We start from the raw sequence: 16,849 nt of genomic DNA on the forward strand, positions 1-16,849 counted from the left end.
TCCCGGTCCACTTCACGCCCTCTCTCTCTCTCTCTCTCTCTCTCTCTCTCTCTCTCTCTCTCTCTCTCTCTGTGAGAAAAACTTCTCTATCATGGGTTCATTCTCCGTACTATCACGCGAAGAGAAAGAAATAATGTGAAGTATCCAAAACATGCAACTCATTCTCTCTCTCTCCCCCCCCCCCCCCCATGTTATGGACTGGAAACGACGTTTACATTTGAGCTAATTATTAAGTCAGGATGTGGGGAAGTATGGTATTTCTATGCTTAAGACAGAATTAATTTATGATCATGCAATCATAAATTATTAAGTTATTTTCAAGAAATTACAGTTAAGGTGAGCAGAGGTTAAGAATTGTGTAAGTAATGCCGAGGAAAAGAAAATGTTGTAATGGTATGTTAACATAAAGGATCCTAACTTAAATACTAGTTCACAACATTTTTGCCTATACAAATTTATAGGAGACAATGATCGAGGTGAAAAAGTGCATCCAAGATTTCTGAATGTGGGATAACTCCTTATGAATTTAGGTTAGGTCTTTTAACTTTTTTAATGTGGGACAAATACTCTTAACACGTCTCTACACGGATTGTGAACTTTCAAGTCTAATATGTAGATAACATATATTGGGTGACGTGGGAACATGTGTGGTCGTTGGGTCCAACAGGTAAAGCCTTGCTCTAATATCATGGAGGAAGTTAAGGTTTTGCCTTAAAATCAATTGGCAATGATGGGTATTGAAGATATGGAAAGATTACAAAATATATTATTTGTTACCTTGTATAGGAATAGTCAACTTCTCTGTTAAGGCTTGTACAAATTAGTGCCCTTAACTTAGGATTTAAATTACCTTCCTTAGGTAGTCTTGTTGGCTTTATATATTGGCCTTATTCTGTATTGCAAACACACAAAATATACAAGATATTATTTTACATGGTATCAGAGCCTACACTGGTCTCTGTTAAAACCTTAAACCTGCTTTCAAGCCTCTCTTCACCGTACAATCACTATATCTCTTGACCAGTCAGTCATGGCTGTCAATCAATCATCATCTCAGAAGCCTTTTTATCATTGCAATTTTTGCAAACTTGATGGTCACTCTCAATCATGCTGCCGGAAAAATCCTGACATAAAATCTTATATGCTTTGTAAGTTTTGTGATGTTGCAGGGCACACTGAATCTCATTGTCAAAAGAAGAACATGTATTCTTCTTCAAGTACTGCTTCTACTGGTTCCTTTGAGTACTGCTTCTACTGGTTCCTTTGCTGCTATGACCACCAACACATTGGATGCACCATCGCTGACTTCAGAACAATATAGTCAGCTTATTGCCTTGTTACCCTATGGTAAAAATAATTCAGTAGCCAATCTGGCAGGTAACCCATTATGTTTTAATTCATCATTCAATATTGGTTCTTGGATCATCGATTCCGGTGCCACAGATCATATGGTTTCCAATGCTAATTTTTTAGAAAGCATGACCACACTTAACACCGCACCCATCAAATTGCCAACAGGACAAACATCCAACATCACTCATATTGGCTCTGCCACACCTTTACCATTCTTGCCTCTAAAAAATGTTTTGCTAGTCCCCGATTTTCGATTCAATCTTTTGTTTGTTAGCAAAATCACTAAACTACTTAATTGCTCCATTACCTTTTATTCTGATCATTGTGTTTTGCAGGACTTGAGTTCGAAGAGGTTGATTGGTAAGGGCAAGGAACGTGGTGGTCTTTATTACCTAGCCCCTGATGTGCCTTCCATTGCTAATTCCGCTGTCTCTTCCCCAAATTTTAGTCAGTGGCACTGGCGCTTAGGACATCCATCCAAGTGTACTCTTCCTTATTTACAAAGTTTGAATTCAAAAATTTCTTTTGATAATAATCATGCTTGCACTATTTGCCCTTTGGCTAAACATTGTCGGATTTCTTTTCCTTTAAGCACTATATCAACAAATGCTTGCTTCGATTTAATACATTGTGATGTTTGGGGACCATATTCTGTTTCTTCAATTTCTGGTGCTAAATATTTTTTAACCATAGTTGATGATTTTTCTCGTAGTACTTGGCTTTATTTAATGCAGCATAAATCAGAAGTTAATACCTACTTACCATATTTTTTTGCTATGGTCAAAACACAATTTAATTGCTCTATTCGTCAAGTTCGTACTGACAATGGAACTGAATTTTTTAATCACAAATTGAACCAATATTTTTCTTCACTTGGTGTCATTCATCAACATAGTTGTGTGGCAACACCACAACAAAATGGTGTCGTCGAAAGAAAACATCGTCATCTTTTAAATATTGCTCGTTCCCTTCGTTTTCAATCAAATTTACCTGTTTCTTTTTGGGGTGATTGTGTTCTTACTGCTGCTTATCTAATTAATCGTTTACCCACCAAAATCTTACATGGGAAAACACCTTATGAAATTCTTTTCAACAAAGAACCTTCTTATACCCACCTACGAATTTTTGGTTGTCTTTGTTATGGTCATAACTTGTCTCCCCATTCTCATAAATTTGATAAAAGAGCAAAACCAGGTATCTTTATTGGTTATCCACCTTTTCAAAAGGCTTATAAAATATATGATCTTGAAACAAAGAAAATTTACACTTCTAGAGATGTCACTTTTTACGAAACTATTTTTCCTTATAATTTATCACAAAATAACCACACTTTACCTGGTGTTTTACCCATTCCCGCAACAGATTTTGAACATTCCTACCTTCCTTTAGCTTCCGCTCATCCACTTACCTCACCAGATTTATCTAACCCAGAAACACAAGCCACTCCAGACACTACCACGTCTCCCTCTACTCCACCCACCAACATACCTTCATCTCCACCAACCAACATACTTTCTTCTCTCCCATCTCTTTTGCCTCCATCTCCTACCGAAACACCTACACCAGCCATCACAAATTCTAATACTTCCTCTACCATTATAGCACCTCCCTCATCTCCTCCTCCTCGTAGTCGCAAACCACCTGGTTACCTTAATGATTATCACTGCTACCAATCTCAAGCAACCTCTTCGACTTCAGGTCAACATGGCACCAGGTACCCTTTATCCCATTATTTATCTTATGACAAATTCTCTATTAAACATCAAAGTTTTCTTGCTTCTATTACTACCATTGTTGAGCCTAACACTTTTGATGAAGCTACTAAATATCCTGAATGGCGTAAAGCTATGCAAAGTGAACTTGTTGCCTTGGAAGCTAATCATACATGGACCCTCATGGCCTTGCCTGCTCATAAAAAAGCCATTGGCTGCAAGTGGGTCTATAAAATAAAACGGCATTCTAATGGCACTATTGAACGATGCAAAGCTCGCCTCGTCGCCAAGGGATATACGCAAATGGAAGGGATTGATTATCATGAAACTTTTTCTCCTGTTGCCAAGCTTACCACTGTTCGTGTTTTATTATCTTTGGCCGCTGCCAAGGGTTGGTGTCTTCAACAATTAGACGTCAACAATGCCTTTCTTCATGGTGATTTACATGAAGAGGTTTACATGCAGCTCCCTCAAGGTTATCACGGCAAGGGGGGAAACATGGTGTGCCGTCTTAACAAATCACTTTATGGATTAAAGCAAGCTTCTCGGTGTTGGTTTGCAAAATTCTCCAAAACATTACTTGATGCGGGATTTTCTCAATCTAAAGCAGATTACTCCCTTTTCTATCGTCACAAAGGTAAGTCATCAATTTTCTTGCTTGTATATGTTGACGATATTATTATTACAGGTACCGATGTTGCTACTATATCAATTATCAAGAATTTGTTGCACCAACAAGAATTGGCCTTCCTTAGGTAGTCTTGTTGGCTTTCTCTATTTTTTAGTGGATTTCAGTCACTGATGAAGCCAAATTTTATAATTTTGAATTTTTTCGTTTTCCAAATTTCCTTTGTAAGAACAAACCTATGATTTTTCCTACATCACATACATACGTCAATCCAAATAATTAAAATGGTCTGTAGCAATTGGAGTTTTTCAACACGTAATCTGATGCTTTCACATTATTTATTAGATTGGAAATGAATTTTTTATTATCAAAATTAGGGCCTTGAAATTAAATATATATTTATAATAATGACAACATGTCATCTCTATAAAAATGAAGGATATATTTAATATCCTTCACAAGCAAAACGCTTTCTGAGAAAACTTTTAAGGAAAAATTTCAGCCGTGGTCTCTTTTCGGGGTCGGTGGACTCTTCTCTACACTGGCGGATTCATAAATTTTTTAACAGAGGTGTAATTTTGAAAGGTTAAAAACTCTTTGTAGATTAAACATCTAAGGCTTTTTACCTAAATTGACTTTAGGTCCCTTCATTCATTCATAACATGAAAAATTATTTTAAGTAAAAATATTGACTAAGTATGAAAATTAGTTTTTCAAAATAATCATTTTCTCAAGATAATTTTTGGCGGCTTTTATTCCTTACATATCAAATAAGAAAAAGTTGATTTTATGGGATATTATTATAAAGTATATATTGACTTAATGAGGCATCATTTTTAGCCTAAATCGTATTTTGCACAAAAACCGATTTTTCATATTTTGATTTGGTGAAAATTTAATTTTTTTAGTATTTTTATTTGAATCCAAATTAGGGGTACTTTCTTACATTGTAAACTTAAGTAAATAGAGTAATATAAAAATAAATAAAAGTAAAAGGACAAAGACATTTACTTAAATGTTGAAAATGGAAATAAGGTAATTTGTGCATCATCACTAGCTGAGCAAATGGGCAATTTGAACCACTCACAATGGTTTTTCCGGCGAAAGGAGGTGTAGCTGCACCTTCTTGCGCCTTAATATGTCCGTCACTACCTCCCTATCCACCTCCCCTTTTTCCCTCATGATTCTTCTTTGTTCTTTTGTTTTTGTGATGTGGAAGGAGTCACTGTGAAATGTTGTCATCGCTATGAAATAATTGCCGTCTTTTAATCCACGCAGACAAGAAAAATGTCAAATTGCATCAAATTTAAGTTTAACTAATGCGGCATTATGGATTTAACCGATATGACGCTATGACTCTTTTTGAGAGAATTTGGGTGGTGGTCTTGTTTTCATTTTGTTTCATTAATTTACTGCCCGGGAGGATGTATGGTCATGCAATCATAAAGTAATAAGTTAGTTGTTGCCCAAACAATTACAGTTTAAGTGAGCAGATCTTAAGATTCTATATATATATATATATATATATAAAGTAAAAAGGCAGAGAATGGTGAAATATTCAAAATACTAGAAAATGCCCTTAATTAATTCAAATATTAAGAATTAAAATTATTAATTAAATGAGGATAATATGATAAATTCACATTTTTTTCATATTAAAAATAAAATCAGATAATAAGTTATACTTTTATGGAACATAACTACTCATATTATCTTTTTCAGTAATGCCGAGGAAAAGAAATGTTGTATATGGTATATTAACTTCAACTAGTTGACTGCTTTTTTGCCTATAAAAGTTTATAGGAGACAATGATCGAGGTGAAAAAGTGCTTCCATGATTTCTGAATAGGATGAAATGAAAATAAAAATCATTTGATGTAGAACATGGCTTTTTTAGGGAATATCTTTACTTACCATTTTAACTCAAGTTATACTCTTACTTCTATTCTCAATATTTAACACGTGTTCATTGACATAATCATAGTTAACTCTTTACTTTGTATTTATGGAACCATGGTTATGTCAATAGACACGTGTCAAATATTGAGAAGGGTGGTGAGAATATACTTTTGGTTAAAGTGGTGAGCAAAAATACTCCCCATTTTTAAAGACAACATATTCTATTCACACGCCAAATTAATATTGATAGAAGAACAACTAGCTTAATAATAACAATAATAATATACAGCGTAATTTGCTAGGATGAATAAATACAATCTATATGATTTTTTTAACAATATATTTTATATATGATATAATCGTCTAAACTACTCTAATGTAATTAAATTTGAATGTAAAAAGTATTGCCCCTGCCTAACTGATCCAACTCATGTACACGTGTCGATCCATATAATTAAGATGGTCTCTAGTTATAGGAGTTTTTCAACACCTACTATATATGATGCTTTCACATTATATATTACATTGGAAATGATTTTTTATTGTCAAAAATAGGGCCCTGAAATTAAATATATAGTTATAATAATGACGACATGTCATCTCTATAAAATGAAGAAATCACATCAAATCATCAACATTTACAATCTCTATCTCATGATCTTCTTTCGAGTGTATTTATCTACTCAATCACTTTGGCCTTAGCTTATACTTTAGGTTGATTCATCAATTAAATAAAATATTAGAAAATTTAATAATGGAATTGGATATCCTCGAAACTGATTTGTGAACATGGCCTATCTATCTAACTACCAAACTAAACACTTCAAGTCTTCAATGAATGTGCATGAATTAGAGCATTAATCACAATATTTATCAATCAGAATACATAATCTATTATGATGCACGCGCGTATCACACGTACCTCTATGGTTTACGTATATATACATATGTGATGTGGACTTCATTTGCATTAACCATGGACCCATGATGATGGGTACATTTTGTTATAGGTAGCCCAAGCAAAATAAGGACCACAAGGCTCATTGGTCATGGGGTACAAATAGATAATTATATAAAATAGCAGAAATTCTATTATGTGGTCGTATGAACGTTATTATCGTGAAAATTTTATGTATTTTTTACTATTTATGTTTGCTTTCTTCCTTATTTATAATAACATCCGCACATTGATACATCTAGATGAGAGAATAACTATATAAAATAAATATGAAATAATATTGAAATTGTAGCATTCTCATATCATCAGCTGCTTCATGGAAACTACTTGTATTTTGCTATAAAGGTAGCGTCCTTTTCAAACAGTCTTCATCGACCAACAAGAAAGCTTCCTTTTCAAGAGATGATGATCACAAAATGATAGTGAAAGTAAAGCCATGGAAACCCATTTCTTTCCCTTCATCCTTCCCCCAAATGATTAGGTCCTTTGCCTGGCTCTCATACTTTTTCTTGTCCCCATAGAAAATATTTATACAATATTTCTTGTCGTCAAGGAATCACTCCTCTCTCCTTCGGATGCATCAATATTTCATGCCACACTTTTTATGTATTTTCATTTATTTTTTACATTTCGCTTTTGTTTAAATCATGAATTTTAATAGTCTAAACAAATAATTTACCTTATAATATCATCTAAATTTCTAAATTTGAAATCAGTTCATCCGAATGAGCCTTAAAAAGACACTTATTTGATAGAGTCCGGTTGAATTAGACAAAAGTATTTTGTTAAGAGATTTAAAACTTTTAGTATATGATGAAGAAATCACTTAAAATAAATGTGTTATGTGAAACAATATTGTCACGTACATAAATATATGCATGAAGCACTTGCATTTTAAATGATTTTTGTTTCTCTATGTAATCTTTATAGAACACTAGCTCTCAAAAACATACCCTTACAAAAGATTGTTGAGGAATCTCCACATCTTTATAGATGGCTGATTGTGAAGTTTTGACACTCATGAACATGATCATGAACAATTGGGGTTAAAATGGGAGAAATTGTTTTTTTTTTTAAATAAAGAAAAAGGCAATTGAGGTAGTTTAGTGATATGATGGTCCTTTCCTCTTGTGCCAGCCAGGTTGTTTTAGTGGTTTATAAATAATAATTGCCCTAGTTAACTTCAATTTGGGGTTAATTATGTGGTTTCAACTCCTCTATTAATGAGGGGTTTAGTTTTAAGATTCCTTGGTCCCGCTTGAGCCAGTCCCACCCATGCACCCAATCCACTACAAATCAAGTCAAAAGTTGTAATTAGGGTGCCTTGAGAAGAAACACCATCCATGTCTAATCACCAAGCTAAGGAGATAACCCTCTGATTAAAATTTCATGTCCCCAATTGATAACCAAATTTTTTGATTTGACACCAATAAATATTCTAATTAACACCTTTAGTCTCTGTGTCCACATGCTTTTGCTCTCTAGCTAAAAATCTTTTTTTAGCTATAGCTGTAATAATAATAATTGGAAATAGGACTAAGTTTTCATGGTTTAGAACTTAGAATCATATCTAAAGTGTTATCTATAATTAATTTTAAGGTCAATGGACGAGGACAACGCTTCGTTTGCATAAAAGTTTCTCTGATTGAGATCAATTACATTCTTATTAGATGACTGATTGCCTGCAAAAAATCCCTTTACGTCTGAGGTGATTGTCTTGTTTAAAATGTCGAAAAATTGTTTCAAATTCGAATCTCGACTCTCCTATTGATTAAAAGAATTCGAAAAAAGATGTACCTCAACTATCTCAATATCAAACTTTAATTTTTGTTAGTACAAAAGCACGATAGGGTTGGCTTTCATTTGGTTTACTTCGACTCTTATGTGACATAATTTGGCGTCTTATATATAAGATCATTCGTTCATCCCTTATTACATAGGATCCACGTTTGCCTTATCATTGGTGTCATGTAATTGAACATATAAAAGTGGAAGACATACCAAATCTTTTTCCTTTTCGGGGTTTTGATTCACTTGCAAATTATTTACAATTACAAGAAAATGGCACTTCTCTCGTTTTATTACTATTTTAACTTTCAAAAACTCCTTACTTATGACTATATAAAATTACATTTATAATGATAAAACATTTTACTTCTTATTACAAAAATATTATGTAAACATGCCAATTCATCAGGCTCATGTTTTTGTCCGCTTTGCTTTATACGAACAAGATCCTAATTATTGATTAGAGAAAGGTCCGTAGTGGCGAATAAATTGTATAATGAATAACCTTGTGGTAATCAATACTTCCAGTTAATGAAATTTACTTTCTTTTGGAAAAAATTATAATTTAAAAAAAAAAAAGTAAATTCATCATTGTATAGCACGCATGTAGCAATTTAGTAATGGGCTTCAATAAGATTTGCATTTTGCTTATTTATTTATTGGGTTTGAGTTTCGACCCCAAAAAAAAAAAATCATGGGTTCGAGTTGTATCAATCTTGGGCCATAACCAGCCACGTAAGAGGCTTTGCCAATGCAAGCCGACCGAAACGACAATTTCCAGAGTTGGTTGGGTTTCTTTTTCTTAAGCAGGCCTCGCTGGGCTCTTCGTTACCCGCTTTTTTTATTCTTATTTTTCTTTGCTTTCTATTGTGAATGAAACGACCCGTCGTTCGTAGCTGGTCAGCCCCCAAGCAACCATTTTACTTTCACAGCCAAAAAAATAGAAAGAGCGAAAGACTCTGAGAGAGAGAGAGAGAGAGAGAGAGCGAAAGACGGAGAGAGAGAATCAGATGGAGTCGGAAAGCGGGGCGTCACTGCCGTCCGGACCAGACGCGAAGAAGCGGCGAGTGACATACTTCTACGAGCCCACCGTCGGCGACTACTACTATGGCCAAGGCCACCCGATGAAGCCCCACCGCATCCGCATGGCCCACAACCTAATCGTCCACTACGGACTCCATCGTCGGATGGAGATCAACCGCCCCTTCCCCGCAGGCCCCAACGACATCCGCCGCTTCCACTCCGACGACTACGTCGACTTCCTCGCCTCCGTCAGCCCCGAGACCCTCGCTGAGTCCTCCTACTCCCGCCACCTCAAGCGCTTCAACGTCGGCGAGGATTGCCCCGTCTTCGACGGCCTATTCGGCTTCTGCCAGGCCTCCGCCGGCGGCTCCATCGGCGCCGCCGTCAAGCTCAACCGCCAGGACGCCGATATCGCCCTCAACTGGGCCGGCGGCCTCCACCACGCCAAGAAGTCCGAGGCCTCCGGCTTCTGTTATGTCAATGATATCGTCCTCGGCATTCTTGAGCTGCTCAAGGTTCACAAGGTAATAATAAACCACACTTTTGTTTTTTGTTTTAAAAAAATAAAATAAAATTATTTCATTATATATTGAAATGGTGATTTTTTTTTTTTTTGGTTCTAATTTCAATGAGCTTAGCTACTGATTGAGGATATTGATGTTTCTGTGAGGCGTTGTTTACTTACACTAGAGCTATGTTTAGTAACTGAGCTATATATGTTTTGTGCTTATTACTACGTTATATTTAGTGATTTTTAGTTACTGAGATATGCTTGTTTTGCTGTATGCTTGCTTGCACTTAATTGGTAACAAGTAGTTTGGGGGTTAGGAAAGTTGAATCTGATAAAAATTTAAGGGTGATATTTATTTGTGAAATTATCCATTTTTATTTTTCTGATTATACATGCTGTTTAAGTGTCAAATCTTTGTTCTGCCCATTTGTTGTATTATGTATGCCATAATTACCTTTTCATTGTTTGATAATTTGCATATGTAATCTGGTCATTGTCGCTGGGCAGCGTGTGCTTTATGTAGATATTGATGTGCACCATGGAGATGGAGTTGAGGAGGCATTTTACACCACTGACAGGGTCATGACTGTGTCGTTCCATAAATTTGGGGATTTCTTTCCTGGGACTGGGCACATTAAGGATGTTGGGGCAGGGACTGGGAAGAATTATGCGCTGAATGTCCCACTGAACGATGGAATGGATGACGAGAGTTTTCGTGGTCTGTTTCGGCCCATCCTCCAAAAAGTCATGGAGATGTATCAGCCTGATGCAGTTGTTCTACAGTGTGGTGCAGATTCATTGTCTGGTGATAGGTTGGGGTGCTTCAACTTGTCTGTCAAAGGCCATGCAGATTGTCTTCGTTTCCTTAGATCTTTTAATGTTCCTCTGATGGTATTGGGTGGTGGAGGTTATACGATCCGGAATGTTGCTCGTTGCTGGTGTTACGAGGTTTTGTTCTCGCCTCTCTCTCCATTTTTAGCAATCACATTAACATCTTTTACTTGTGTCTCCTATTTCTCTGAACTTTTTTGCAACAACTCTTATGCAATGTAACGTCCTTATGATTGCATCTATTACTTTGCACAGACAGCAGTGGCGGTTGGGGTGGAACCTGATAATAAGTTGCCTTACAATGAATACTATGAGTATTTTGGTCCAGATTATACTCTTCATATTCCCCCATCCAACATGGAGAACCTAAACTCACCTAAAGAGATGGAGGCAATAAGGTGTGTTAGTTGCTGCCAGTGGCTTGTATTGTCATTCAGTTTACTTTTAAGTTGAATTTTTAATTGGTGATTATTACTGACACTAATAAGTTGAAATTTATTATACCTTACCCCAAGCATTCTTGAACTATTGATTAGAACTATGAAAAATACTTAAAAATCTACTAACCATATGCATTGCTTTAGTATAATTTTGGTAAAAGGAAGTGGTTCTGAACTTAAGAGAACTCATATCATGATGTAAAGAGGAAATAGCTCATCTTTAATTTGCTTCTCTTTGCAAATATAATGGAACATTGTCAAGCTTTTCTTTGGAACTTATTGCATGGTGCAGTAAAATCTCTAGCTAGGAAACATTTGTTAGAATGCTGGACTGTTTTATTTAATTTGCAGTAAACACATACGCACACACTATTTAATTTGCAGTAAACACACACACACACACACACACACTCTCTCTCTCTCTCTCTCTCTCTCTCTCTCATCATACATGTTTTGATTTTTGTTTACTTTCCCAGGAATACGCTACTAGATCAACTTTCTAGAATACCACACACACACACACACTCTCTCTCTCTCCCTTTCTCTCTCTCATCATACATGTTTTGATTTTTGTTTACTTTCCCAGGAATACGCTACTAGATCAACTTTCTAGAATACCTCATACACCCAGCGTTCCTTTCCAGACAACACCACCAACAACACAAGTTCCAGAGGAGGTTTGTGTTAGTGACGAATTGATTCAATAATTTTCCAGGGTTTTCAGCATTTTCCTTGATTCTTATAACCTTACCATTTGCTTCAATGGATGCAGGCGGAAGAGAACATGGAAGAAAGACCAAAGCCTCGCATTTGGGATGGTGCGGATTATGATTCTGATCCTGAAGAAGACAAGCATTGGACTAAATTCTCCAACCCTGTTGGTCAGCATGCAGTTAAAACTGAGATGCGGTAAGGTTTTTTATATTTTGTCATAGTAAAATAATCATATATCAATGAGACTTGTATCCAAAGTGTATTAAGGATTTTTCTCTTGATAAAAATGCGATTCAGTTGTTGGATAATGAGCATTTTAGTTATTGTCCCTCTTCTAATGTTCAGAGTTGTGGTTGTTAATATAGGGATGATGCAGATGGGATGGAAGACGAGAAACCAAATCATCCTCCGTGCTGCTGACACAGATGGAATTTTGTAGCTTCTGGTTGTAATGTCCCTGTATCACCTGTCTATGAGATGTTTACTGAAGCAGAGAGAGAGAGCTTTGTTCAAGCCGCATAATTTCTAGAAAAGGCATCCTATTAATTAGCGAGGAATTAGAATAGGCTACTAGCCACCATCCTAATTGTCAAGTCGGTGATGCCCTTGCTAATCGGATTTGTTTTAGAATCACCCATTGTAAAACCGAACTTACATTGATAGCAGGCGAATGTCAATACACTGTGCATAAAAGCTTCTAAGATAGTTCTAAAGGATCACTGTGTTTCTAGTTTATTGTTTATGTAGACTCTCAGAATGCAGAATGTACCAATTATATGTTATTTTGTTCATTTGAAAACTCTCTTATTCTCAAAACAAGAAAAGTTAAAAAGGAAAATTTCCCTATTTTGGGGGGTATTCTACACTGCGTGAAGTATTGCCAGGTGACCCCAGAAGCTGAACCGTATAGTAGAAAAGTAAATCCCATCACAATCCAGTTCTAGAATTCAAAGAAATTTTAACAATTTTCTTAAATATAATATAAATTTTATGGGCGCTATTATGGAGAATTATGCTCCCTTTTCTTTTTCTTTGCTTTCTCTCTGTGAAGTGAAACAGTCTACAGAGAACAATAAGCAATGTCGCTTCTGCAAAACCCCCACCAAATTCGACCGTTGATTTCCTACCCAATTCAAAATTTCCCAAGTTCTTTCCAACCCTCATCTCCAACCCTCCATTTCTCCACCAAAACACCTCCAAAGCCAATCTACTTCCACCCATTAATTCCAAAATCTCAACCCGCCCACCATCCGGCCCCCAAAACCAGAACCCAAGACGACGGCATCCCCGCCGAGGATGTCAAAATCCTAGCCAAATTCAAGTCCAGGTACAATTACATTCGTGTCCTCGAAGTTTCTCGAAGAGCTGACCACCCCTTTGCTGGTTCAAGGCTTCTCCTTCTTGACAACCCTGGAAACATCCACAGCATCTCCTTCATTTTCAAGTCCCTCACCAGCACTTACTTTGACGTCTTCGCCACATTGCCGCCGATTTTGCCTCCTGGACCTGTCGGAATTCTCGGGTTCGGGGCGGGTTCTGCCGCAAGGTCCATTCTTGAGCTGTACCCAGAAGTTGGGGTTCATGGGTGGGAGCTTGACCCGTCTGTGATTGCTGTGGGCAGAGAGTACTTTGGTCTCTCAAAGCTGGAAAGACAGTATCCAGGTAGGCTTATAATTCATGTTGGAGATGCATTCAAAGCTAGCACTAGAGATGGGTTTTCAGGGATTTTGGTGGATTTGTTTCGTAAAGGCAGTTTGGTTCCTGAGCTGCAAGACCCAAATACTTGGGAGATGCTCAGAAAGTGTTTGAGAAAAGGCGGGAGAATAATGGTCAATGTAGGAGGTAGTTGTGTGGAGGCTGAGGACTCAACGAGAGATGGGAAAGTAGTTATGGAAGACACATTGAAGGCTATGCATCGGGTTTTCGGCAACAAGCTTTTCGTATTGGGCCTTGGGAATCGACAGGAAGATAGCTCCCTTGCTCTTACTGGTGATTTGCCTGATCTTGAAGCTTGGAAGAAGATGCTGCACCGTTCCTTAGCTCGTTATGTTGATAAGTGGAAGCCATTTAGTGGTTAAATGGGTAGGCGTTCTTTACTTCCTTTGATTAAGGATAGCTATTACTGTGATTACTGAAGCATTCGCTAGACATTAGGCAGTCTATTGATGCTAATCCATGTAATTGTGCATGAATTTTCCTGTTTGAATCAGCATAGATAAAAATTTAACTATTACATTGTATTGTTGGCATGTGTCAATATTTGAGTTTTCTTTGAGCTTCTTGGTTGAGTCCTGGTGCATCCTCATACATCAAGTTGAAGGATAAAGTTCAATATATAACTTGTACTAAACAATAGTTTTGTCCCCAACTTGTGCTTAAAACAGTATCAGAGAGAAGTAAAGTTGTCATAATCGACTGTCCTATTCATCAGAAGGCTTTAGACTACAATTTCTGCCCACCCCCACTTGCTAAAAACCCTTCATTTTAAGCCAGATTCCCAACTTGGTTTTCTTTTTTGTGACTTTTGGGTTTTTCGAGCAGCTTGTTGGAAGGGTTGAATTCATATCAGAGACAGAAGCCAGCTGTATGCTATATCATCCAATATAAATATTCTGGCTTTTATTCAATACCATAAATTTCATTGAAATTCTGCCACTAACAGTTACAAAACTGAGGATGTTTATAGACTATCAGTCAGCATGTTATTTAAGCATATCTTAGCCTTTGTAAATTGAAGTCAATTGTGTCGCTGTATGGTGACGGTGCTTCCCATGAAAGCAAGGGAAGTAACATGTAACGTCGAGGTCAACTCCATCATATCTTAGCCTATTTAACCATAGTCCATCCTTCTTCTACCAAACCCGCAGTAAACAAAACACAAAAACAAACTATAGTCTCTCGTAAAGACAATTTAGCTCAAGTAGAGACTATAAATCTCGGTTTCAAATTGAAAGCCTTCTGCAAGTTCTTGCTCTTCCGTGATGAGCAGATTTCTGGAAAAGTTTGTTTTAGCTGTTGTGGCAGTATATCTTCTTGTGGGTGTTTCTTCTGCAACTTTTACCTTACTTCCTCATGGTAATAATATCTTTCCAGTGATGAGATCTGCATCAGTTCCATTGAAGTTGATCATGTTGACTGAGCCCCACTTTTGACTTGATCTAGTTTTATGATTTACCACTTATTAACATTGCATCCTGCATTTACATATGTTGTAGAGAATCATGAGGTTGTACTATTTTCCCTTTAATATATCAAACTTTGTGTCTATTAACATTTCTTGCTTCTTGTGATCTTCTATGGCTGAAGGTGGCGAGAAGAGTTTGTCGCACATTGACTGCAGAGATGGCATGAGAAAGATTATTGGAAGAAAAGGAGGTAGCTTTGGATGTCAAAGTGACATTGTTAGCAAGAATACAGTGCCCATCCGCAGCCTAAGAATAATCGTTACAACCTCTCCGCCTTCACCGACAAAAAATCTACGAAAGTCACAGAGTGCTACTGCACCTCCTCCGCTTATTATATGATGGCCGGATAGCTATGTTTATTTCTGTTCCCATTGTTCCCTAGGGAAGATACTTGTTGCCTCATTTGCAAGTCCATTTGGTCTTTGTACAAGCGACTTGAGTCAAAGTATGTAAATTTGTTTGAATATTTTTGCAAGTATACAAATCCATAATTATCTCTTCAATTTTCACAAGGAACTTAAAAGACCGCGTATCAAGTTTTCCTGAGCAACAACATCGAATACTAACCTACATATTTAGTAACCTAATGTGTTGTTGTTCAGATCTAGATTACAAAGCAATTTAATTGAGTGCAAACGAAACGTGAAATGCCAAAAGCACTGGACAGGGAAGCTTCCAGGAAGAAAAACCAACTGCGGCTTCTTCGTCAAAAGCCGCCTAGAGTTAGGAGAATTGTCATACAATGGGCTGTATCAAAATTCTAAGGTAAAATTCCTTCTTCAAACCAACTACAGAATGCCTATAATTCTTGCTTCCCCTTGTCTTCATCGCAAAGAGTCAACGTTGACACGATAGCTAAGCCCCACACCTGCTGGGCTGTATGAGAGCTGCGTATAGGACTTGGCTGTGCATTCCCAGCCACTTGTTTACACAAATTCAACAACTAGGATATTTCTAGCATTCATTGGACACGGCAATATCCTGAAGCTGCTAGGCAAGGTTCTGCTTTCTACCTCCGACGATGAATGGTTTTCCAGCAAAGTTTATGCTGGTTATTGCAGCACTAGTGTTGCTTCTCATGGGGGAGTTCCAAGCAACATGTGCTTTTCTTCGCGGTAGGTAATTAGCTAGTTACATTAATGACCTTATGCTTTATCTGGTAATTAAATTAATTAATTTCTTGCTTGCTTGCTGTGATTTTCTTTATATGGCTAGCTGAAGCTGATCAAGGTATTGTGAAGAGTACTTTGTCGCATGTTGACTGTACAAGAGATGGCTTGAGAAAGATAAATACTGGAAGAAAAGAAGGTAGCTTTGGATCATGTCAAACTGACATTTTTGGCAAGAAAATAGTGCCCATCCGACGCAACCTAAGACCATTGAAAGGGCCCAAGCCACCTTCTCCCACCAAAAACTTCCCTCCGCACTTCCGACGTCCTGATCTGCCTCTTCCACCATCACCACCTCCGCCATCATTCAACGATACTTACTCTCCGGAATCCTAAGTAATGTTACACAGTACCGCATCATTTGGTATACAAATTTGATGAATAAATTTAGTGCGTTTAGCATTACTCATCATATGTACTTAATTAATCTATTCCCTAGGCAAGTAATTGTATTTTAACTTGTTGCCTCATCTGCAAGTCCATTAATTTAGCACCAAATTTATACAAGTATCTGTAATAAAAAGTATCGTCTATAAATCTTGCTTCCTCGTGCCTTCTTCATGTCACAGAATTTACAGTTCGCAACAACTATAAGTTGTTGGTTCTGTTTCAGAAAATGAATGGTTTTCCAGCAAAAT

General features: G+C 36.9%; 3 protein-coding genes across 5 annotated transcripts; all 3 read left to right on the forward strand.

Annotated features, from left to right (window-relative positions):
• Positions 9,254-12,656, forward strand: LOC18777601 (histone deacetylase 6). 2 transcript variants are annotated; one of them, XM_007209042.2, is made up of 6 exons: positions 9,255-9,885; positions 10,380-10,820; positions 10,959-11,101; positions 11,730-11,820; positions 11,916-12,052; positions 12,223-12,656. In XM_007209042.2, the coding sequence occupies exons 1-6, from the start codon at positions 9,349-9,351 to the stop codon at positions 12,275-12,277; spliced, it is 1,404 nt and encodes a 467-aa protein (XP_007209104.1). In that variant the 5' UTR covers positions 9,255-9,348; the 3' UTR covers positions 12,278-12,656. The 2 variants fall into 2 exon arrangements, with proteins under 2 accessions (XP_020419208.1, XP_007209104.1); XM_020563619.1 differs by lacking the exons at positions 11,730-11,820; positions 11,916-12,052; positions 12,223-12,656 and adding an exon at positions 11,620-11,723 and having other exon boundaries at positions 9,254-9,885.
• LOC18775979 lies at positions 12,773-15,551 on the forward strand. Its single transcript, XM_007210148.2, has 2 exons — positions 12,773-13,939; positions 15,164-15,551. The coding sequence occupies exon 1, from the start codon at positions 12,937-12,939 to the stop codon at positions 13,933-13,935; it is 999 nt and encodes a 332-aa protein (XP_007210210.2). The 5' UTR covers positions 12,773-12,936; the 3' UTR covers positions 13,936-13,939; positions 15,164-15,551.
• Positions 15,816-16,764, forward strand: LOC109949142 (circumsporozoite protein-like). 2 transcript variants are annotated; one of them, XM_020563621.1, is made up of 3 exons: positions 15,848-16,157; positions 16,258-16,350; positions 16,396-16,764. In XM_020563621.1, the coding sequence occupies exons 1-3, from the start codon at positions 16,064-16,066 to the stop codon at positions 16,545-16,547; spliced, it is 339 nt and encodes a 112-aa protein (XP_020419210.1). In that variant the 5' UTR covers positions 15,848-16,063; the 3' UTR covers positions 16,548-16,764. The 2 variants fall into 2 exon arrangements, with proteins under 2 accessions (XP_020419209.1, XP_020419210.1); XM_020563620.1 differs by having other exon boundaries at positions 15,816-16,157; positions 16,258-16,764.

This window comes from Prunus persica, chromosome G5, assembly GCF_000346465.2.
Source record: "Prunus persica cultivar Lovell chromosome G5, Prunus_persica_NCBIv2, whole genome shotgun sequence".
Classification (NCBI taxonomy): Eukaryota; Viridiplantae; Streptophyta; class Magnoliopsida; order Rosales; family Rosaceae; genus Prunus; species Prunus persica.

What these genes read in the sequence shown, in the direction of transcription:
- LOC18777601 (XM_007209042.2), top strand. Translation starts at nt 9,349, where the DNA reads ATGGAGTCGGAAAGCGGGGCGTCACTGCCGTCCGGACCAGACGCGAAG. An exon ending in CAACACAAGTTCCAGAGGAG is followed by an intron (nt 11,821 to 11,915) that starts GTTTGTGTTAGT and finishes CAATGGATGCAG; the next exon opens with GCGGAAGAGAACATGGAAGA. An exon ending in GCAGTTAAAACTGAGATGCG is followed by an intron (nt 12,053 to 12,222) that starts GTAAGGTTTTTT and finishes TTGTTAATATAG; the next exon opens with GGATGATGCAGATGGGATGG.
- LOC18775979 (XM_007210148.2), top strand. Translation starts at nt 12,937, where the DNA reads ATGTCGCTTCTGCAAAACCCCCACCAAATTCGACCGTTGATTTCCTAC.
- LOC109949142 (XM_020563620.1), top strand. Translation starts at nt 16,064, where the DNA reads ATGAATGGTTTTCCAGCAAAGTTTATGCTGGTTATTGCAGCACTAGTG. An exon ending in AACATGTGCTTTTCTTCGCG is followed by an intron (nt 16,158 to 16,257) that starts GTAGGTAATTAG and finishes TTATATGGCTAG; the next exon opens with CTGAAGCTGATCAAGGTATT.